This window comes from Styela clava, chromosome 11 (genome assembly GCF_964204865.1).
Source record: "Styela clava chromosome 11, kaStyClav1.hap1.2, whole genome shotgun sequence".
Taxonomy (NCBI): domain Eukaryota; kingdom Metazoa; phylum Chordata; class Ascidiacea; order Stolidobranchia; family Styelidae; genus Styela; species Styela clava.
This window is the reverse complement of record NC_135260.1, coordinates 21,774,958-21,799,618: the sequence shown is the minus strand read 5'-3', so window position 1 is coordinate 21,799,618 and position 24,661 is coordinate 21,774,958. Positions and strand designations below refer to the sequence as shown.

At 36.7% G+C, this 24,661-nt stretch overlaps 1 protein-coding gene and 1 long non-coding RNA gene across 2 annotated transcripts; one reads left to right on the top strand and one right to left on the bottom strand.

The window, feature by feature from the left end:
• Positions 1-6,120: 6,120 nt before the first annotated feature.
• On the bottom strand, positions 6,121-6,898 carry LOC144429549 (uncharacterized). The gene is made up of 2 exons (XR_013478839.1): positions 6,765-6,898; positions 6,121-6,234 (listed from the first exon to the last, which is right to left on the bottom strand). It is a non-coding gene; the product is annotated as an uncharacterized LOC144429549 (long non-coding RNA).
• An 11,516-nt stretch (positions 6,899-18,414) lies between these two features.
• On the top strand, positions 18,415-21,259 carry LOC120347673 (SUMO-activating enzyme subunit 2-like). Its single transcript, XM_039417734.2, has 2 exons — positions 18,415-20,034; positions 20,371-21,259. The coding sequence occupies exons 1-2, from the start codon at positions 18,466-18,468 to the stop codon at positions 20,662-20,664; spliced, it is 1,863 nt and encodes a 620-aa protein (XP_039273668.2). The 5' UTR covers positions 18,415-18,465; the 3' UTR covers positions 20,665-21,259.
• Positions 21,260-24,661: the final 3,402 nt, after the last annotated feature.

Below are 24,661 nucleotides of genomic sequence, written 5' to 3'. Positions count from 1 at the left end.
CACTTTTTACAAAAACATTGGAATATTCCCAACAAATCCTTATTTCCATATAAAACGAATTACATCGGTAATTATTCATTACTTAAAGTATTGTTGTAAACAATAATATATTGAACAGTCTCCAATAGCAACGAGTCGTTTATATACGGTATTGATATGGTATATGACAACAGATTGACTATACGCACTCATAACTTCTAAGTAAATAACCGATCATGAATGCATGAAAATGTCGTACTCATTCGTTAATTAAAATATGAATTTGTGTTTGTAGATTGCATTCACAAAATTCCAATGCATGTTACGGTTATCTATGATCCTTAATGAATCCACTGTGAAGTTCCATTGATTCTGTTACACCGAAGAACACTACGTCGTTGTATCCTTTGCTTAATGTCAGTTTTTCCACAACTTTCTAATTTTTTTTCCATAATGAAGTCCGATTCGAATGGTTTGATACAGTGTTTGATTGGGCTAGGTTTATATTATATATTATTAATATACATAAGAGGTGATTGCAATAATAAATCAGTGAGCCAATAAATATTAAAAGTAAAAATAACATGATCTCTTTCAACGAAATAGTAGGTATATTTGTGAGTTTTCGTTAGATCATGGTCTAACTTCTTCAAACAATACAAGATATAACTGTAAATATAAAAGATCATATAAATTTAGTCTATTATTGAGTTTCCTATAACTGGATATTGATGCTATCGTATCATTTTAGAATAGCCGGTCTAACTGATGTGGTTGGGTTGGGGTTTGTCTATTTGTGTAGTTTCCTTTGTTTGTTTTTGAACCTTATTTGTTTGTATTGTTGTTGTTGTTTGATAGTACTGTTTGTCTTTTGGTTTTATATTTGCGTTAAGGCCACTTCTCCGTTTGAGTTTTATTCTTTTCTATTGATTCCCTGTGGTTGCCGAGTCTTCATTTTGTCAATCTAGAAATGCTCTTTGTTTTTCCTGTAAACTTCGTCGTGGGTTGGTGAGTCAATTCCCAGGATACTGAAATCGTCTATATTGTGCCCTTCCCTGTTGAAATGGTTGGCAACTGGTGTTGGGGTCCCTTTTCGAATGTCCCTAAGGTGGTCTGCCCTACGACTGCAGTTCAATACACAATATCCAAGTTCCCCTAGTATTGGCATATGTGCATAGTCTGTGTATTGCTAGTATCCAACTATGGATCCTGCCTCGTCTGGACTCAATGACTACAATGACAAAGATCACCCAAAAACCGACCTTTCGTTCAACAACCTACGGAAATTGGAAATCAAAAGAACAAAACTGCTACACCATAAAAAAAAACTTGTCACAGCTTTTTATTTGCAATAAATTCTTCAAAACACCATAAACATCGATAGAGGCTCATACACATCTTCGCAAGCTGTAGTTCAGTGGTTGGCGCAGTAAGACGCAACCGATAACGTAACGCCATTACGTAAACGACCCTGCGACGAAACCACCTTGCGAAAATGTTTGTATAACCTTGATAAACTCTATCACTTCAACCTCAAAAACAAAGCTTGCTAAGCATAAATTAACAGAACAGTATTACCCGTAATAATGCCTTCATTTTATTAGAAAAATGTCAATACATGAACTCGAAATCCACACCATGGCGTCATAACAGATTAGTGGGGCGTTTTTGCATCAGAAGACTCTAACAATTAACATAGGCCAAATTAACGTTTTGCCGAAGGCTGCCATTCCTCTAATTGATTTTGTAGTAGGCTTGTGAGCTAATTTTCATGATTTTTCTTACTCAAAACGTCTCTTTGATATCTCGGATAAACATTCCGATTAAAATCTTATGACTTTTGTAAATTTCAAACGAACATATGCGGCGTGCAACGAATTCTGAAGCACAGTGGTGGGTGAGGATCATAAATAACTGTAACCAAACACCCAAAAATGTTGAGTTGTGTTGTCATACCATCTTCGATATATATATATGATTGATATGTTATGTGATACTATCGAAATTCAAGGTAAATGAATATATGACCGTGATTTGGAACTAATACGTTTTATCGCTTTTATGGCAAAGGGCAGGGCAGGTTTTTCAGAAAATAACATAAAATTTTTTTTTATAAACAAATTATATCTTTAGGATGTTGGGAATATTGCCGTACAATAAATATATTATATAATAAAATAATTTTTTTAAATAATCACGACTAGCACATTTCGACGTGCAGCCGTATAAAATATCTTGGATTATTGTCGCTCTCTGTCCTTAGTGGGAGGACCCAGAATTAGAAAAATGTTATTTCAAGTTGTTTCTATTTTTTTCAATAATGAAAGTTATTCATGCAATAATACACTTTGACTGAAAGAATTTTAAAATTATTTCTACATAAGCATAAAAAGTAAATCTCACATTTTCCAGTTGCCTTTCTCGGCAACTCTTCCTCTTCCTCGCGGGTAATAACCTGCATTTGAGGTTTGAAAACCGCACGTTTCCTTGTCTTACGAACATTGGTGTTGGAAGTTGGAAACGGAGCTGGAAATTCGCAAAAGTTCCAGAAAATTCAGCTAAAATAGATGTTATATTATTAAACGAAATTAATTCAGAACTTTTTCAAATAAAATCCATGTAGGCTACTTCAGCACATCTTAAATTATAATCGCCACAATGAATATTCGACGAAAAAGATTTGGAAATGACGTGATATTTTTGTATGTATTGCACAAAGTATTTCTAAAGAGTGAACAAGAGTTGATGAATTCAACATAATAAAACTTACATTCTATCCTGGTGGCTGCTACAAATGGTTGTACCGCGTTTACCATAGGAATTTTGAAAATTTATACCAATAAATAAACTATCATATACTAGATATTTGAATTGTTTATTGAGATCAGTTACTAGTTACTTGTGCTTTATTTTTTTCAAAATATTCAAATTTCAAAAATATTTAAAAAAAAAAAAGGGGGGGGGAGTTAAAAGAAAAGACAAGCACAGTTAACAATAGTTAATATAAATTTAAACCATCGAACTGTATTTATAGAAGGTTTTTTTCTTGTATTTTTGAGGAATGGAAGTGATTTCGCGCTTCATTAGTAATTAAATTGAGTCAAATTCAAGTGATAGTGTCACTAATATACCTAGAAGATTAATCAAAAACATTTTTAAGTTCGTCATACAAAGCGTCGAGTATATTTTGCTATTGGTAACATGGTGGCCATGGAATAACATGCCGAACTAACTGGCATACTGACTGACATACTGAATTGACTTGAATTTAACCTGAAACTAGAGTTATTCAATAAATTATGATCGAATGAAAATGCTCGGGATATATAATATCTTCGCGATCGACGTTGCATCACTGCTGTTGCCAGATTCGGCCTGTGTTCAAAATAAAAAGGGTATAATATTAATTTGATATATATTTACCGTATATATTGACTATCTATAATGCATTAAATAATTTGTACTTTGGGACTGATGTTGCCTTTTGCTGCGTCAATCACATCCGTCACAAAGTACATGAAATGTGCATGTAGTGAATAAATTAAAATAAATAATTGTACGAAGATGTTCAACTGAGTAATGAATAATATGGAGACATGAGCAAAGTAAGATAATATAAAATTCAATACCGCAGAAATCGAATCATCGAACGAATCGAAATAATCATCGGCATACGCTGCACTCTCAGTTGCATTTCTCTCTGAGCTCTGTGTAGAAATACAAAATGATCGTGTTGCTATTTGCATTTATATATATTGTTTTATTTGATCATAAATTACCCTATTTTTTTAATCGGAGCCCCAATCTATTGGTGGCATCTCACGAGTTCGAGACTGAGCAATTTACAGAAATTTAGATTAAGGTTTTTAAAAATATCTAATGCGTAAAATAGAAATAAATTACTTTGCTTCCAACAGACGATTTCTCATCTTCCTCAGGGTCATCAGCGGGAACGTCGTCAGCGGCAGACGCCAACGTGCCACCAGATTCGATAGACTAGGGCAGGGTGGTCCAAAGTTGTCGGCTCCGCGGGCCACAAATTTATTTTTCCATTGTTTGCGGGCCACAATAGTGCCAGGAATAGATAAACAGTACAATACCAAACAAACACTTTTATTGTGCAAACACATATTTTTCTAGTAGATGTCAACTATAGTGGTGGTGGTGGCAACCCGAATTTTTTAAATTGAAAAGCGGTAATACAAAGTACTAAAAATAGAACGAAGAACACCATAAGTTCTGTTTTATGATGGTACGCAAGCGATTAAAAACGCATTTTTAGACATTGCAAATCGCAAAATTTTGGGTGCTACCGTAGTATACGTTTCAGGACATTTCCCCTCAGGATTCTTTGCTTTACTGCCTTCACATTGGGACGTACAGTTATGCCGTAGGTGTTGTACGAACAGCTCAGATTTGTCGAATTCACAAAAATACAAATCAAAACAAAATATAATCGGGCATACGCATTTTTGTGTCCACGAATTGTCATGATATTTTCTGAGTAGTATTGCTTTTATTTCGTCAACACAATTGCAGATTAAAATGATCACAATTAAATTGATAATGAAGCAAGGCGATGAATATGTATTTTTGATTAACTAATATATACTTTAAATATATATTTCAATAAGTACTAAATTAAGTTGTACTTTCTGGAAATTTATAGCAGATAGTAGGATTTTTTAAAGACGATAACAAATTCGCAAGATCGCAAAAAATATTTATCAAAACTAAATATAATCGGGTGATATATTGTCACCTTATTATGTTCGCAGATTGCCGGAGCATTTTAAAGAAGTAATACTAATCTTGTCGTAAGTCGACGCAACCGCTAGTTACCATGAACACAATTAAATTAGAATAGAAAGACATTTCAAATTCTCGTCGTTGTCATGGATTCAATATTGTGCGACAGAAAAGGCCATTCGTTAAAAATTTTGTTGTGTTTAGTTCTATTGCTTCTTCACACAGAGTACGGTTGAAATAAACGCAACTTGAGTCCGCAAAGATTTTCGCCGCTGAAAAAATAGTCCGCGACCAAAAAAGGTTGGGAAACGTTGTACTAAGGGATGGGAGCACGCTTGTCATCGCAATTCCTATTACTTTGAACGTGCTTCAATCCGGCGGGCCATCCGGGGTGAGGACTCATTATCGTCGTAACGTGGTTAATTGTTTAACTTTCCCCACATCCGGCATGGACCGTTAACCGGTTGAGAAGCTATGGTTCGCATTGAGTCGTCGTATTAACGTTTCTCTTCATCGGGATGAAGATGAAATCCTATTTTTTATGGGTTGATTGCACCTTGGCATCGTTATTGATGCAACGAGCTAACAAATTTTTTATTCTTTCATTATAGTATTAATAGACGTGCTGAATCGTATTTTACTGGGTATTTATATGCCAATAACTTTCTCAAAATTAACTTCGAGTCAGGTAAGGTATTTCTGGTGGTCGTTCGAGTCGAGGTATTTCTTTTATACGAATCGAGTCACTTAGATAATGACTCGTCTCCAACACTGGTTATTAGTAACAAAATGTAACAACTTTCGCTGGTGGAGGTGTTCCCGAGAAGCAGGTTGTTCAACCACCCCCACTGTCACACGCATCGTTCATTGTTTTGTTTCTCATCTTTTTCGATTTGTCGCTTTTTGGGAAGCCTGATGTGATCTGTGAGGATCTGGTATTCAGATTGTGGTAATGAGTAAATAATAAAGTAATGGGTAAAACCTTACTTCCATTATAGGTCTTAGTGACCTTCCATGCTTTTTGTCGCGGTACTCCGACTTTTTCAAGTTATCATTCATTTTCTTTTTCTTCTCTGAACAACATATTACATTACCCTAATTCAAACTATAACACTATTTATGACAAGCTCATGTTTTTTTCTTAATTCATAAAATGAGTTCTGTTGCGATATTCTTTCTCTCCAAAGGTGGTTCGTCAAGAGTAGTAGCATATTTATTGAAAAGGAAGTTGTTCAACAGCATTGTCTGTCTAATATATTTTACTACTATTGAGGAAAATGTATTGGGCCACCATCGCTGCTATATGAAGTCATATTAGTTGAGACTAACGCATTAATAATCACTTAGACACAGAATATTTCAATAACAATTGAAAATTATTTTACACCACCTTCAGGATGGAAAGTATTTTAGCCAAAGTAGATCTGACAGCTTGTTGATGTCATCTTCAGCATTCTTTTCTACACAGTTTCTCCTCTTCTGTTTTCTGTACCATCTTCCATTCTTCTAAAATAATCATTCAAAAATAAAGATTTACTTGCGAATTCCAAGTTTTTATAATATAAATGTCCTTAGCCATTCTTTATCTACGGTGTAATCAATTAATATATATATAGTTATTAAATATATATTATACCTTCTCATTAGGCTCAAAATCACAATTCTGGTCCGATGACGAACCTTTGGTCCTATATCCAAAGGAACAAGGCAAGCCATAGAAATGAAATAAAAAGTATAAGATCGAAAATTGCCAAAGATCATATAATAAAACTAATAAATAATATTGTAATATGGAATAAAACAAAAAATAAAACACGCGGAATTCAGGCAAAATAAACTATGGGTCCGGGAATTGGAATAAACGCTAAACAGCATCATCATCAATTTTCATATTGAACTTTAAATGTCATAAAAATTCTCAAATAATAACTAGATCCAATACTCAATATCGACGAGAAACACATTAACATCCATATCAAAATATATTTGGTTTTGGTACAGCTTCATGACCAATGGTGAAATAAATATTTACTTACCACAGCATTATTAGCTTTCTTCAGTTTCTTACCAAACCAAGTTGCAAACACAACGATACATTGTAGAGCGCTCAAGTTCTGCATTTCTCCATCATCTGGTTTCTAAAACAATAAATAAAGATATTACCTTACCGGAGACGATGTCAATCACGACCATCGGCACAATTTGGTTGAACATAGTCATTTGTCGTGGCGTGGTGCAGTGACTCGACTTTACATGTCAAGGCACAGCTCGAAGTTGCCGGTACTTGGCTCTAGACTATGATACCCACGACTCGGGACTAGAGGTTTACGCAATATGTACCCAACACTGCGTAATTAATCAGATTCGCTTTTGCTAGAAAATATTGTTTCAAAGACCACATAATACAAGCTATCTGAATACCTGCATTTGCCAAGAATATTACGATTTTTTATGTTTTCAAAGAAATTTCGAGAGATCTCGGTAAAATTAATTTGATTTTAGGAGATACAGAGGAACACTCTGGCGGACAATTGTATATAACCTTGCTTGCTCTTCTTCTTCTTCTTCTCGTAGGCTTAAGTTCTTATTTCCATATAGATTTGTCAAAATAGTGGCTGATTATTACTTTAAATATAATATTGGAGTATTTGGTTGTATTAAGAATACTAAGTTGTATCAATATTTCAACAATAGAAAATGACTGAATGGGTACTTCTAAAAATGTTAAACAAGTGATTGCCGGTGGAGTGGCAGGATGTGTGTCAAAAACTATTATTGCGCCAATGGACGAGGTGAAGATCCTACTACAAGTCCAACATCCATATTACAAGAAACATGAAGTATTTTCTACCGTTGTACAAATTGTGAAAAGGGAAGGTGTAATTGCCCTGTGGAAAGGCAACAGTATGATGATGCTTAGCAGTGGCGGCGCGTGGTCATTTTGACAACCGGGGCAAGCTACTGCGGGACCAAGTCACCCCCATCTACGGGGACAGGATGGGCGCTGTAAGTTCTCCCATCATTTTATGGGTATAAAAACCATTCAATCGGTAACAACCAATCGGCAAAAGCGACAATTTTTAACGATAAGAAAGTGTCTTTAAAACCGGTCCAAGTCAAGGGATTAATAAATATAGACATAGTTTATTTTGAAACCTCTTTCAAAAGGAAAGGCAATATTTACCCAGATAAATACAATGACATATTAACAGAAACTTCGGGAAAGCAGACAAAACCTAAAATAAGGTTTAAAACGTTACTATGAAGAAAGGAACGATAATGCAAAGATAAGGACATGCGTCGCTCACTCATAGATATATATGCTGCTAGACTTCTACTGCTTGAACATATATGCAACACGCCGCGGTTTCTTGGAAGCAAAATGCTCAATAACGCGCTGATTAAAGTCATGCATCCCAGAAATAACGTCTCTGTGAATGGATAAAACAGCCAAGGAATTTAATCTATCTTGCTCCATTGTGTTTCTGAGATACGTTTTGATACGCTTCAGCGTGCTGAATGTTCGCTCTGCGTCGGCGGAAGAAATAGGCGTCGTCGAAATGATGTCCAGAAATTTTGCAGACGCCGCAAAGGTAGTTACTAGAGTGTTATCTATGAAGAACCCATAGAGCGCGCAAGTTGATGTGATGTTCAAAAAAGTTTGATTGGTGTATATACATCGTAATTCATTTTCCAATTTACCCACGTTTATCATGGGGTAAAATTTGGAGACAGTAGCCAACAAATGGATGGGAAATTGATGTGCAAATTTTGAAAAATTTTTGGGGTTCATCAAAGAGAACGCGGCAAGGTGTTCAGTGCGCAGACGATCGCCTATTTGATTCACCAGAATGTCACAGCATTCCTTTGCAGACAAAATCAAACGCTGCGTTGTTTGCCCGCGGCGTAAAGAAGCACTCCACGTGTCGTCGTATTTTATTGTTTCCCGGATACGAGATACAGCATCGCAGAAGTCTGAAATACACGACTGCACAGACGCTCCATCCATTAGCCTTGACTGCAATGCGCCGTATAATACATCCACGTGATAGAATATTGTGGAGGAAAAATGAAAACTCACCATCTTCTAGCAGACGCTTTAGACCTGCCGCCTCCCTCACAGAGCGTTCGTACCAAACCGGAGAGCTCTGAATGCCATTTAAACACTCAATGAGCTCAGACCTAATTTCGGACACGCCCTGCACCACGCGTGATTGGAAGTTCCAACGTGTTGGTGCACAAGCTGGGAGACGGCGGCTACATATCTGGCGAAGGAGGTCAGAGCGCTTCGGCAAAACGGAAAAAAATGAAGAAAGCCCCGAAACATTTGCAAAAAATATACGGACGAGAGGGGTATCAAAACACATATTTTTAATAACGAGGTTAAATTGGTGTGCATAACAATGTAATAAAATGCGCATGAGGAAAATCTTCTTTTATATAAACTTGAACACCATGTTTCGACCCACTCATGACTGCCGCGCCGTCATAAGTTTGAGCTATCAATTTTGACTTCGCGTTGTAAGGCTGTAACACTTCTTTCAGTACAGCCGATATCCCGCAAGCCGTGCGATCAACGATTGGTACAAAGCTGTGAAATCTCTCGGTAGGTTTACTATCTTTCACAAACCGAAAAATCACAGCCAGTTGGGAAACGCACGTGATGTCAGTTGTCTCGTCAGACTGAATCGAAAGGAACTGGCAATTCTCAATTTCCAGAGCCAAATGTTGCAAATAAATTTTATACATTGAGTCGAGCAAATCATTTTGGATATCCTTAGATGTCCCTTTCGAAACAGTTGCGGCATCAAGATGATCTCTCAATACTGTATCTAGGGATGCGGTGTATTCCACCATACCCAAAAATACCCCTCTATTAGAAGAGCCAGCCCGTTCATCGTGCCCACGGAGGGACAGCTCGTGACAGCCAATGAACTTCAAAACATCTATCAATCGACCGAGAACATGGCGGTTTTTCTCGACGTTTTGGTTGTGCCGACGAATAGAAACCGCGCGTCCTTCATCCAACTGTGCTGCAATATTAACATTTCCGAATGTTCGGTATTTTACTGCATTGTCCAGATGCTCCATAGAAGATTGATGATCCCTGGCACGCTCGGAAATATGTTTAAGATCTCCAAAACCAAATTTACACCAACGTGAGTCACGGGCGGTAGCAAAAAGTAGGCAATAAAAACAAAAAAGTGCATTTTTGTCCTCGCTGTAACACAACCATTCGTGTTTTTTATACCAAGTTTCTGCGCAGAATGTACGCCGACGCTTTCCTCCGTCATGGGATTGTTCCAGTGAACAATTTTTTGGTTGATAAGGCCCAAGACGTTGTACCTCTAATTTTTGTTCCAGCGGCAGCTGCGAAAACGGAGTGCGAAGTAGTGCATCAACCTTATTCATTATGAGATTTAAGGCTAAGAAATACGAAGCCGGAAAGAAGTGCGGAGCTCAAAAGGAATGTGGAAAATCGAAAGCAAATGGACTAAAGGTCTCTAACTGATTCAAATAGCGAAACAAGCGACAAAAACGAAGGCGAGGAAACTACCAACTCTTCAAGCAACCAACGAACGAGAAGGAATGTGTGAATATGTCAACACGTTGTTGTAAGAATCTCTTTTCCTTGTGATGTTGCAAGAGGCAGAATGCAGCTTTATTCCCAGAATCCCACAATTATATATAGCAGATTATGGTCTACTTGGGTGACTGTGTATAAAAAAGATGGCATCAGACGAGGTCTTTTTCCGAGACACAGTATAAATTATATGAGAGTTGTACCTTAGCAAGCAATCGCATTCACTGTGTATGAATTTATGCGAGCAATGCTTAAACTCAATGAGCCGAATGTTAAGAAAAAACCTGTAGTATGAATTTTTGTATGCAATATTAATGAACTAGAATCAAAATAGAATGTTTGCCAATAATATTACATATGGATAAATAATAATATGTCCTATTTAACGTAGATTTGAGAATTGATTCAAATATTTTGCTTTTTGCATATAATGTACAAGTCCTTGCTTCCGAAAAAAATAAAAAATAACTGGCTATCTAATCCCATACCCTACCTTGACTGTTAACCGGACGAGAGGCCGTGGTTCGCCATATGATTAAGCTGTCTTATCGGCTTTTCTCTCCCCCGGGATAAATATGTAAATCTTATCCTATTTTAACATACTGGTTCTGTGTTTAAAGAAACAGAATCGATGAGGAATGTAGATTAGATAGATCATTTTTGCGATCTTTTTCCGTAGAAAGATTTATTCCCTACTTTTTATCACATTGCCCGTTTTGCGGTGAACTTTCATTCACACTAAACTGACATCAATTTCATAGAGTGGACAAACGGACAATATATTTCAATATATTTCCCACCCTGGTAACCCGAAAAGGAAAATCTCTCTATATTTTGGCTACTAGAAAAACCTACTCTGTCAACAATTGACGCAAGACAGAAAAATGCGTTCAAAAAATTAGTGAGATATTTCACTTACTGATTCCAACTTTTTACGATTTCTTCGACTTAGCTTTTTGGTACTACCTGTACGTGATACGCCATATCCTCCGCCATCGTCTGGTTGGACGACTCCAACTTTATTCCGGCGAAGTTTCACGGTATCCGACAGTGAAAAGCTCATTAATAGGGCTGGGAATGGTTAACAGGTTAACCGATTTTAGATGGTTAACGGTTACGATTTATTTTAACCGTTAACTGACATCTCAGGTACAAATCATCTTTATAATGTACATTCTTTCAAAAATGATCACGTCATCGCAAATTTAGCTTCTGTGGCCCCTAATTCAAAAGAATATTGCTAACTGTGTTGGCGGGACCGTTAGTCGTTGGCGAGGACCTAATAAATGTGAAAAATATAATTGAAGTACCAAGATTGCTGATTATGAAAATTTGACAATAATTAATTATGAATCAGTTTTTTTATTGTTCACGATTTTATTTCAATATCGTATATTCAATGTTAACTAACAAGTGATGCTGTTTTTCTTTATATATCTGAAAGTAGAATTTGCACATCAAACACTGAAAATTTGTCACATTAATGACATTTAGTAACGGCATCGGGTTTTACTAAAATACTTTCATATGTAGTATATATTTACGGTCCTACCCACGCTACATATAATATCTCTTGCAGCAGAGCGATCACGAAACTACCTCGATTCGTGAATAATTTTGAGCAATTCCGGGATAAGGTCACGCGAAATTGCTTTGTAAACATTGTGACGTAACAAGCTAAAATTAGGATAGGATTTACATATTTATCCCGGGGGAGAGGAAAGCCGATAAGACGGCTTATCCATATGGCGAACCACGGCCTCTCGTCCGGTTACCATTCCAAGTCGGGTATGGGATTAGTTTTACTGTATTGTTTGTTTACGGAAGCATGGACTTGGTGGTGGAGGAAGACGTAACCGACCAGCGGTTACGTGAACCACCCAACGACGGCGAGGAGTCCAGCAATCCTCTCGCACATAACCATCCCTGCAATATGGGATTCGAACCTGCGAACCCACGCAGAGTAATTAGAGGTGCGGTGGCGAGCGTATTCCTAACGCTTAGCCCGTTGAGCCACACCGCCGCGCCATTATAAATTATGTCGTGAAACGTCACGCTGCGGTTAACCGGTTAATTTTACCCGGTTAACTTTAACCGGTTAACGGTTGAAGTGTTTTCCCCGAAATTCCAAGCCCTACTCATTAACTAGTTTCTTCAGAATTACAGTATTTTGGGAAACATACGCATTATTACGTCATAATAAGCGTACGCCATAATAATCAATTTTCAACTTGTCACTGGAGCAGTTTTTCATATCAAAGTGTCTGTTATAGTTACTTTGATTCATATTAGCTACGAGTACACTCAGACACGAGACACTGGTATTTTCTATAAAATTAAAGAACCAGATCTCTGGATCTATCGTCTGGTTGAGTTAGGGTAGTTATTTGCGGGGGCCAGTTTTTCACGAATGAATTTTTTTTAGTAGTCTACCACCGGTATCGTAAATGTCTGATCTCCGTCTCTCATACCGTAACGTTATTTCTTTATTTACGGTACCGGTATGCTGTTTGGTTCAGTCTGTCAGTAATTTACTTATCAGATTCTAGAGAAGTTTGTGTTAGGAATTTTAAAGATTGTACCGTACCGGTACCTGTTGGAATGGTGGTCGTTCGTGGAAATTCGATATTAATGTTGGGGGCATTGGAATGGATACCGGTACAATGATTTTGAATTGAACTGATCGAGGACGACAAAATAATCCAATACCCCAATCCATGTTTGTGCCTAGACTGTGATGAAACATTCAATCTATTTTTTTTAGTACTGTAGTAATACTGTAATAATTTTTTGTCACTGTGGTATTTTAGCAATGAAATTGAACTACAGCATTACCATTTTAGGTCAACGAGTGTTTTTTATTCCATATTCTTATAGGAAAGACACTGTTGTGATACACATACCATGGTCCATAGCCATGCATTCCTGCATTCCGTCCTATCAAAGTGTATTTATTAATTCTGACACACCGAGTGTTTATGTTACACAAGTTCAGAAGTTTGACGCCGGAACGAAACGCGTTCGTGTCTTTGTCTTTTTTATTTTGAATATGGGCTATGTTTATGTGTTGAATGTCAGAATGTGGGTAAACTGGTGCATTTATGTTTAAATGTATTAAACCTTTATAGGGCTATTCCAAGTGACACTTCAGAACAATTCAAGAAATTTTGCAAGTTGTTGGATGCAATATATTTTTACATTTTCAACTACATGTTTTGTTTCATTGTCCAATCAGTTGCTTTATTGAATATGTAAAAAATTGAACAAAAGTTACACCCAGAACTTACTTGGTAGATAAGAAAAATATAGTAAAATATAGCGTGACACTACAGGACGGAAAATCCACCATGCACTAACAGTACGTTGTGTTGTGCTTTAAATTTTTGCGACGGTACAGTAGGAGCCCATAATATTTTCTGGTGCAGTAGCTGAACTACCCCTCTATGTGTTGCTCAAGTTACTTAATGTAACACTGTAAATCCATGCCAATAATGTGCATATTGTATGTGACACTACAGGACATGACACTACAGGACATTTTTCCACTTCAAAATAGCGGCCTCTATCATCTCTTAAAATTCTGGTAATAAATAAATAGTTAAATGGGTGAAGAAATGTCCTACAGCACTGCAAACATTTAAACTTTATTAACTTAAATCCAGTGCGTCAATTCCATATGAAATAACTGTACCACACTTTGTGTCAGGAATCATCACAAAATATGTCAATTATACCAAAATTCATACATTTCAGGCAATTTTTTATAAAAAAAATTACAAAAAAAAATTCAAAAAAAAAATTTATAAAAAAAATTACTTTCACTACACTTTTTAAAAAATTGATGGAATTCAACTTTTGCTTGGAATGACCCTATAAAGGTTTTGCCAGTTTCCCCAATCTTCTGTGTTTATTGTTTGTGTTTTGTGTATGATTTTTTTTTTGCGGGAAAATCAAAATATACTTGTACTATTATACCGGCGTCCGGCACCGTACCTTGTTTGAATTGCTATGTAACTTACATTTTCTTAACATAAATTCAGAAATTGAATGTTAATTCAGCTTATGATTTATGTATGCCCAGCGGACTCCTGACTACACTCAACTTGGCAATAAGTTTTCAGTTTTTTTTTAAATTATTTTCCCATTGTACTGTGTTTTTGATAGTTTATTTGTCCTTAACTCTGTACGGTTACTGCCAGGGTCGAATGTTTTTATTACAGGTAAATTTCTGTGTTACAGTGTGTTATGTTTAAGACTGATTTATAATTTTTAAAACTAAGTAACTAGACTGTTATGACAGCAGAACCTGCGAAGCCCATTTCATATGTTTGTTTGTTTCCATCAAGTAGGGGGTGGGGTATATTGAGCATATGGGGTTAATTGAGTACAAGGTATAAAAACCTCGCTAACTTTTTTGTATGTTGAGTGAATGGTTTGTACTTTGTAGCAACAATAGTTCATATCCTATGCTTCCATTTCATTGCGTATAACTCACTTGCCTACTAATGATAAAATTGTTTTAGATGTTTGTATGTGAAATTTTTTTTGTTCACGAAAAAAATTGTTTTGGAAACTTTCACGTGACACTTTTCTGATAGTATATTTTAAACTTTTTGTGATGCCTTTTAGTACCTTAGTAAAGACTCTCTTTGCCCCAGTAGATAATATTTGTGTAACTCATTGACTTTTTGTTTCATTGATGCTTGAAAAAACCGAGGTAAATTGAGTCTGTCGGAAATTTACCGTGGGGTAAATCGGGTATATGCATAAATGGCCTCTCCCACTGCTATAACACAGGATTATGAGGTTCTGCGTGACTATTTTGAGCCCTAACACTTTTTTGTAGCCTTTATCATGTCCATCTTTAAATATAGGCTTCTATTTTTCATGAATATGAGTGTAAATCCACAATGGGCAATCGTAGGATTTTGAGAAAGCAGTTCTTTTCTTGTAACTAGAAAAAATAGTAAAAAAGAAAGCTGTGGACAAGCCAAGCACAGAGTCCTACTCCACCAGTAAGCTTAGTGCATTTACAAAGGCCTTAGTTGACGTAATCACACTCACTGTCATCTCCGAAAACATGTGGTAATAATAAAAAAACAGCCGTCTCAGAAAAAGAATTCAGGCGAAAACTATATAACGTCAGTTGAAAGTATATACCATTATACTGATAGGATAGACTTAAAACGGATATGATTGGTAGAAAAAAGAAAAACAGCAAAGAGAAAGATCATAATATTAGTTCAGAAAAGCAGTAACAGAGTCAGAATTCTGGAATTAGATTCGGCTTTATTGACGACGAGACAGAATATGAAACAGAATTCTCACATAGTACAGCTGATTATAACAGAGGACTAACTATAAGTAGCCTATTCTGACATTAATGAAATCAAGACCTTGACTGGCTGGTTGAAATATGGGGAAAGGGAATTCCTTGGCCAAGTTGCCCTCACCAATGTATATAAAATGAACTTTGTATGATACCAGTGCATGAAAGAGCTCAAAGATTCTGTGTTAAATTTAACCCAAAATAGGAACATAAAAAGTATCTCTGTTAAGGGAGTTGTTGGCCAAGTCAAACCACCCATTTCTAGTCCATAGTGAACTTGTATTTGAACTGAGAGCCTATTTGTGGTAAAAAGTTTATGAAAACCATAATTGCGATCTATCATACCAAGTTTAAAGTGATGTCAGATAATTATGTTCCAAGGTTTTTGTAATTACTATTTTTTAAAATAAACTCTAGGTACCCAAGTTTCTCATGAAGGTCTTTGATTTGGTTCCAGGGCTTTCTTAGATTTGATTTAACTGGTAGATGTCAGTATACTCAATTATCCTCGAAAAATGAGGTAAATTGAGTATACTGACTTCCAAAAAAAAATTGCATTTTAAGGTGACTTGAATACATTGAATAAGACTCAAACAGTTATGCAAGGAAGTACAGAGTCAGAATGTTACAATGAAACCATAATTTCACGGAGAATCGATTTCACTCAGATTTTACATCGGTTCAAATGTCAAAAACTACTCAAATACCCCCCCCCCCCACCCTATCATAGTCCAGTCAGGGATGGCCAATACCGAATAGTTCACTATTTAGAATACATTCGAAATTATTTTTTTCGAATATGAAATTCCGAATACTTCGAAAATAAAATTCACTAATTGAAGCTTATCTAAATGTATGTAGGAATTCCCATACAAAAAGCAATGGAATAACTGCTATCTACAACCTAGTTATATCACCAGGCATTTCATATTTGCCGTATACATTTTATATACCTTGAGTCATGTTAACAGAATTAAATTAATACGGCAATAGTGGTATCGGTGATGGATTTGAATATTTGCGCAACACAAAATCATCCTAGTAAAACGCCCATACTTTTAAATATCAACCATTATCCAAATTATTTGCCAAAAAGCGGGATAAAGTATGAGTTATTTTTCCGACTTGTGACAATTTTTTCGTGAGTACAAAAATACGAATCAAAAATTTTATTATTTGGAAACTTTACCACACATTTTAGGTCCGCAGATCGCCGTTGTATGTTTGAGTAATAATACTTTTATTATTTTATAAATATGAAAATAGGAATCAAAAACTATTTATAATCGGGTAGTTTACCACACATTCTAAGTCCACAGATCGCCGTTGTATTTTAGAATTATAATAGTTTTATTATTTTGTAAATATGAATCCAAAATTAAATATAATTGGGCAGTTTACCACGTATTTCATGTCCACAAATACCCGTGGTATTTGGTATTAATACTTTCATTATTTTCTCAATATGAAAATAGGAATCAATATTTAATAATATCGGTCAGTTTACCACACATTTTATGTCGACAGATTGTCCATACAACCATGAGTTACGTTGAACGGAATTAAATTAATACGACATGACATTTCAATGCTGGTACCAGTCATGGATTGGATTATTTTGCGCAACAAAAAATCATCCTGGTAAAGAATCGATACTTTTAACTATCGTTATCAAAATTATTTGCCAGAAATTATTTTCTAATAAATCGACTTGTTTTTCCAACTTGTGCCAATTTATTGGATATTGTAACAATGGCGGCTATAAATACCGTATTTCCCCGGCTAATAAGTCCACATGGCAAATAGGACGATGTCTATTTTTAGCACTCAAAAAAGTTTTTTTTTTTCCATATAGGCCTCCAATAAGACTGGTAGAAAAATTGTGTCCCTGTGATATGCGCTGATAATTTTATATGTTTAGAACCAGATCATGTTAGTTTGGTAGAATCATACTCACAGAATTAACTATTTTTAACAATTGAGCGGTAAATTTAAGTTGTAAAGCGGCAATCATTTTGGACAACCTATTAACCCGAATGTTAAAATAATTTTGGAATGTGATAAGTACTACACTGTACGTCCACGGGTTATTTCACAGCTGTGTTTTCCTGTCCCTGTCGTGTTCTGCTGAATCGGCAAAACGAAAGAGTCACAAATAACTTTCACTCGGTGGCCATGATTCTCTTTGAAGTAACGATGACTGGCCTGCGATTAAATATCATGATTGGCAGACCCTAAGACCCAAATATAAGGTTACACAAATCATGCTTGAGAAGACTAATAAGCAGGCCACATAGAAATAAAATAAACATACTTTCTCAATTAGACGCCCCCCCCCCCCCCAAAAAAAAAAAATCAGGCCGAAAAATTGGGCCTAGAAAAGCGGTAATTGTCAATTTTTCGACGTGATGGAAATGAATTTGTAAATTAAAAGCCTTGTAGACGAATGTCGGCAATGTCCACCCACGCAAACATGCAAATGTGTCGCAACGCAACACTATGCGACGTACGGTCGCACAGAACATAAACAATCAAAGTGCCGATTCTATTTCATCGTCATTACAATACGCGAGACAGCGTAAAAGGTCGTTTGAAGATTCCCGTGAAACGAAACACCACGTTTACGGCGAAAAGTGGCTACTATTCGGAATTATTCGAAAATCAGCCGAAAAGGTATTCGAATACTATGATATTCGAATATATTCGATTCGTTTTGGACAACCCTGAGTCCAGTAGTCTATATTAATTTCCTTTGATGATTATGAACATTCAAAATAAATTTTTTATTGCAGTACTTATGTTACCTATTAACTAAAAGATATTTATGGAATCAAACAATCAGCTAACTGATCAGGCTTTAACTAAAGATGTACAAAGCATTGTTAATGATGCAAAGATTTTTGTCATTGGAGCTGGAGGAATCGGTTGTGAATTGATAAAGAATCTTGTACTAATTGGTTTCAAGCACCTTGAGATTATAGATTTGGACACGATTGACATTAGCAACTTGAACCGACAATTTTTATTTCAGAAGAAACATGTAGGTAAATCTAAGGCCCGTGTTGCACATGAAAATGCAACAGCTTTACGTCCAAATATAAATGTACTGTCTCACCATGCCTCGATTTTCAACCCATCATTTAACATGGAATATTTTAAAAAGTTTGATATAGTTCTTAATGCACTGGACAATCGTGCGGCCAGGAATCATGTAAACAGATTATGCCTTGCTGCAGGGGTACCTCTTGTTGAAAGTGGATCTGCTGGTTATCTGGGGCAGGTTAATGTTATTAAGAGAGGAAAAACAGAGTGCTATGAATGTTCACCAAAACCGAGACAAAAAACTTTTCCCAGCTGTACCATTCGCAATACTCCTTCTGAGCTTATTCATTGTGTAGTTTGGGCAAAATATCTGTTTAATCAACTTTTTGGAGAAGACGATGCAGATCAGGATGTTTCTCCTGATACAACTGACTTAGAAGAAGATGCTGCGGATAGTAGTGAAAAAGTTAGCACAAAGATTTGGGCTAAAGATTGTGATTATGATCCTGAAAAAATATTCAATAAACTTTTTCAGTCAGATATTGAATACCTATTGTCAATGGACAAATTGTGGGAAAAAAGGAAGCCACCCACGCCCATCAAATGGATTCAACAAGCAAATAATTCTAAACATTCTACTTCTTCACAAATGATAATGTCACTTGAAGAGAATATGCAACTTTTTGGAAATAGTCTGACTTTATTGAAAGACTCACTCCACCAGGAAGGCAGCAGTGACATGCTTGTATGGGATAAAGATGATGATACTGCAATGAGATTTGTGTCTTCTGCTGCTAATATTCGGGCTGCAATTTTCGGAATTCCACAGAAAAGTATTTTTGAAATAAAATCTATGGCAGGAAATATAATTCCTGCTATAGCCACCACAAATGCGGTTGTCGCAGGGTTGATTGTTATGCAAGCATTGTGTATTTTACAAAATGAATTCGAAAGATGTCGGAATGTTTTTGTATCACGAGTTGCAAATCCTGGAAAAAAATTAATAGCTCCATGCGTTCTCGATCCGCCTAATCCAGCATGCTATGTATGTGTTGAAAAGCCAGAGATCACTTTGAGATTAGACACAAAGGTCATGACCCTTGGTGTCTTTAAGGACAAAATCCTGAAATTATATCTGGGTATGTCAGCTCCTGATGTTGATATCGACGGCACAGGAGTTATACTGCTTTCAAGTGAAGAAGGTGAGAGTGATGATAGTCTTCCAAAGAGTCTGAGCGAGTTTGGTATTCAAAACGGTTCACGATTGTGTGCAGATGATTTCCTGCAAAACTTCAAACTTATCATAAATATTTTGCATTCGACAGAATTATCAGAGGATGTAGAATTTGAGGTACGTTCCATTTCTGGTATTTGCGCCACATGGTCAATCTAGGGCAGGCGTCTGCTGCATAGCATAATTTGTGTTTCTGGTGAATAAAAATATATATTTAAATTTGGTTTTATCACCATTGTAGGATGATTTTATTATTGGTAGTTTGTCTGAATTTATTTATGTTATTTTTTTGAAAAATTCAACTTATGACTGTCAGTGGAAGACTGAAAAACGGTGTTATAAATCCAAGAAAATAAAACGAAGAACACTTAAACTTTCTTTTAGAAGCCATGACAGACTAAAAATGCTATATCGTCACTGTAAATTGCTAAAAAAAAATTTGTTTAAATTCAGGTTATCAATAAGACTGGTATAATTTTTCAACAAGATGGTGTCCAATTGCCTACTGCTAAAGAAAAGGAGGAATCGGAATTCAATGACCTTGATGATGTTTGCATCGTGGAATCTGATGGTGAAAGTCATTTGAGCTCTGTCATTTCGAATAACAACAAAACTGATAGTCATATTCTTGAAAGTAGAAAGCGAAAGTTAGATTTAGGTTCTGGTGAAGAAATAGAACAAGATGCTAAGCGAGTAAAATGTGTTGAAGCAAGCAAACTGGAAGATTGTGTCGAAATGATAGAGTAAATCAAAATTTAACTCTGAAAAGAACAAATCTTTGCTTGATTAGTATAATTGAGATGAATGAACTGGTATTGGTTGCATCGCATGGAAAGTTCAATTACTTCATTCTATCCTAAACTCCAGTCCTGATAGATGAGGACTGCCTAAAATTGCACTTGGTGCTGGGCACATTGTGCAGTTCATTATATAATCATGTTAAGTATACATGTATATGAGTAACTACTGCACTATCATCAACAAAAATATTTATCCTTCTGGGAGAGTTATAATTGAAATAGGAAAAAAAATTCTGTGGCTTCGCTTCCATAAAAACATAAAGCATAAAAGTATATGACCTGTGACAAAATTATTCAGTTTTTGAACACTTGAAAATGAAATAATAGTGCCTTGTCCATATTGCAGTAATATTATAATCATGACTGTAGACTAAAACAATTAATGTTGCTCATCCTTGCAGCAGAATATTTCATGTAACAAAGTATTTCTTGCAATAGAAAAGTCTTGTTTACATTTTGACTCTTGGTTGCTAACTTAATCAAAGGATTGGATAAATTCCTCATTGCCTTCTGTCTCTAGGAAAATACAGTTATGAACTATGTATCAGTGTTTATTAATCTGCATTCAAGTGATCCCCGTGTTTCTATAGGGCTGTTCCAAGGGTTCAAAGAAAGTCATTTGAAACAGCTGTATGTCATGTTGTATTTTTATTACAGTCATTTAATTGCCTAATAATCACTATAGGCTAGCTCTCAACAGCCAATATATGAACTACGAGCCTCCAATGGCGCGGCAGTGTGGCTATTTTATCATGGCTAATTAGACTAAACGAGTTCAAATGAGGTCACGAGAGGTTTAAAGATCATGAAAATTGGGATTCAGATGAACATGAGCGACCAACAACAACCCCTTCCCTATGGATACAAAAGTGGCAATCTGTGCTGGATTCAAGTAGATACTACCCAATAAATTGTAGTCGAAGCAAAAATGTCGATGTAATGCATTTTACTGTCAGAATGCAAACATAAATAAATAGAACAGATAAATAATTGGATTTTTTCAGTTATGAAACTTTGAAACGAACGGTTCCATCTCGGAATGTAAAAATTGCATTTCAACTCCTTTCTGCATGGGCAAAGAAAAAAAGCGAACAACTTAAGTTTGTGTAACTTAAAATCAAAACAGTGCGTTTATCACAAAATCAACCTGTACCGAATGTGTTCTGACATTCGTGATTACCACTCGAGATGCTACTATGACAAGGATGGCGAACCACTGACCCGCGGGTCACAAAGTGACCCACTGCGTTTTATTCGTGACCCGCCAACCCAGATAGCACAGCTACGTCGGCACAACCATGGCCGAACGTTGTTTGAACCACCGGCCCAACAATGGCGAACATCTATGGTCCAGCAAAGAATTGACCGCTGGCCCAACGTCGGTCCTCGCGTTGTAATAGAGCCATGGCATATGGCCGGGGGAACGTCGGCGCTGCTTTGTAATACAACCGTGACATATGGTCGAGCCAAGGTAGGCGATATGTTGTTATACAACAATGGCACGGCATTCGGTCTTTGTCATTACCACACAACTGATGCCCCAAAATATTCCTACCTCGTAACATAATTTAGTAAAAAACCATAACATATGAATGGATTTTTATTTCTCAAATATATATTTGTTATATAAAGTTTAAAGCTGACTCTCTGGGGCCAAGAGTAACCTGAGATGACGTTAGGGACACCATCTCATGCGACATACGCTCTGCCCATATGCATTCTAATAGCATGATTGAAAGGAGGAAGAGTTTCCATCGATTCTTGCTTTGAATGATGATATTTGGAGCTTGTCCACTGTTTCCAAGCTGGCTCCTTTCTTCGGAATTAGTTAGATATGCTTCTGCCTTGTCTATCACTCTCCCCTGACTATTTATCAGCACGTGAAAGTCTCTAAAATATAAATATGTCTCTTGATCAGCGAACATGCTGGCTGCATGTTTTGTCCCAATCTTGCTGGTATCATCGCAGCCGGTTATAAATGCATGAATAGCAGGAAGGATATCATACATACCAGGTCCAATTTTATCTGGCAAGAATGTGCACGGAATAAACCTTGTAGAACTGCCAATACCAGTTTTAATCCAAAGTTCATTGAGGCCGTCTCTCATTTCGCTCTTTCCGGTAGTAGAAAAAGAAGATGAAGACGTCCGAACGGATGATAAAACAACGATATGTTTTGTTCTTCGATTAGCGGCGTGCTTTGCACGTGGTATGTATCTCACATGTCAGTTTCTTCCACTGTGGTCGGATAACGGCACTGTGGCATCAGACGCCGTTGACCAACAAGCAATGAAAATGCCGCCTGCAAGTCCGTAGAAATGGCTCACAATGACTTGCAATGAAGCTGGAAACGAATTCTTTCAAAGGGCATCTTTCTTTGTAAATCAGACATTCAATCATTTCTACGGGTGCCACAGTCGCTCCTCTTTGACGCTCAGAATCAACGATCTTTTCTTGTACGAGTCAAATTCAAAGTCAATCGTTTTAGCACCCTTCGTTGAGGAGGCGATGAAACTCAAAAATGCATTTGAAAAATTCTCAAATCTTTTGAAATTCTTAGTTGGAAGTTTGCGAATATTTGTCATAACGTCGAAGATGTAGAGGAGACTTTGTACAGAAATCACATTGGAGTAGCCTGTTCATAATAAAACCTCTCTTTTGGGCGATTTGCAAGCTTCGTCTCATGTGGGCATCTTTTTTCTAAATTTGCTGCCTTGCCCTCAATTTCTGTACATCTTTCTCGAAGTAAATGTTTTCAGGTTAGTACGATGAAAGTCGAACTGGTGGATCGAAGACTGTTAAGAACGTTCTCATATTTAGCTATCCTTCCGTCTTGCTCGGAAAATGCTTCGCACCCCAGCCCAGCCCTGAAACACTTCTTCCAACATCTGCATCCCTTTCAACGATTGGACATAAATTAAATTAAAATCCTTTGAAGTTGAGATTTCATCGTGTATGCTTTGTAGCACGAGTTACTCAGATGATATAAAAATTTACTGTGACAGACAACTTTCAGTCGCTTTCTTTCAACGTCATCCTTACATACCGTGGCAGATTATACATTTTGAATCATGTACAATCTACATACTACTAGAACGGTCTGGTCAACATCTTCCGCCGACACATGCACGGGGCCATGTTTTCCCTGACTACGGTCGGAAAACAATTGCATGAAGATTTGCATATCACACATTTAAATGTTATTGCGTTGGTCTTGGGTAAGAAAAACGATCATAAACAAAAAAAGTCAGTTTTTCGCTACTTACTCTAGCTGTGTCTATTATAGTAAATGTACCAGATATATTTAACATCCACGAACTATACATAAACGCAGGGAATCTCTACTGGTCGTAGCCCAAGCCTACAACGGTCAGCTAACAAGAGCACAACAGTAGGTGTGTGGCATGTTGGTTGTGGCCTTTTGTTCTTTTTAACCAAATAATGAGTGTGACGGAAGGAGGTAAAAGACATTTCATCCATACATAGCACTTGTTAAATATAATACAGATGATATATACCTTGATCTGACCAATGCTGTCGGCGCGGCGGTGTGGCTCAACGGGCTAAGCGGCTTAAGAATACGCTCGCCACCGCACCTCTAATTACTCTGCGTGGGTTCGCAGGTTCGAATCCCATGCAGGGATGGTTATGTGCGAGAGGATTGCTGGACTCCTCGCCGTCGTTGGGTGGTTCACGTAACCGCTGGTCGGTTACGGCTTCCTCCACCACCAAGTCCATGCTTCCGAAAACAAACAATACAGTAAAAACTAATCCCATACCCGACTTGGAATGGTAACCGGACGAGAGGCCGTGGTTCGCCATATGGATAAGCTGTCTATCGGCTTTCCTCTCCCCCGGGATAAATATGTAAATCCTATCCTATCCTTGTTATCTATCAAAGCGGTAATACGATTCCCCACTCAGATTTTCGTGACCTTTTGACC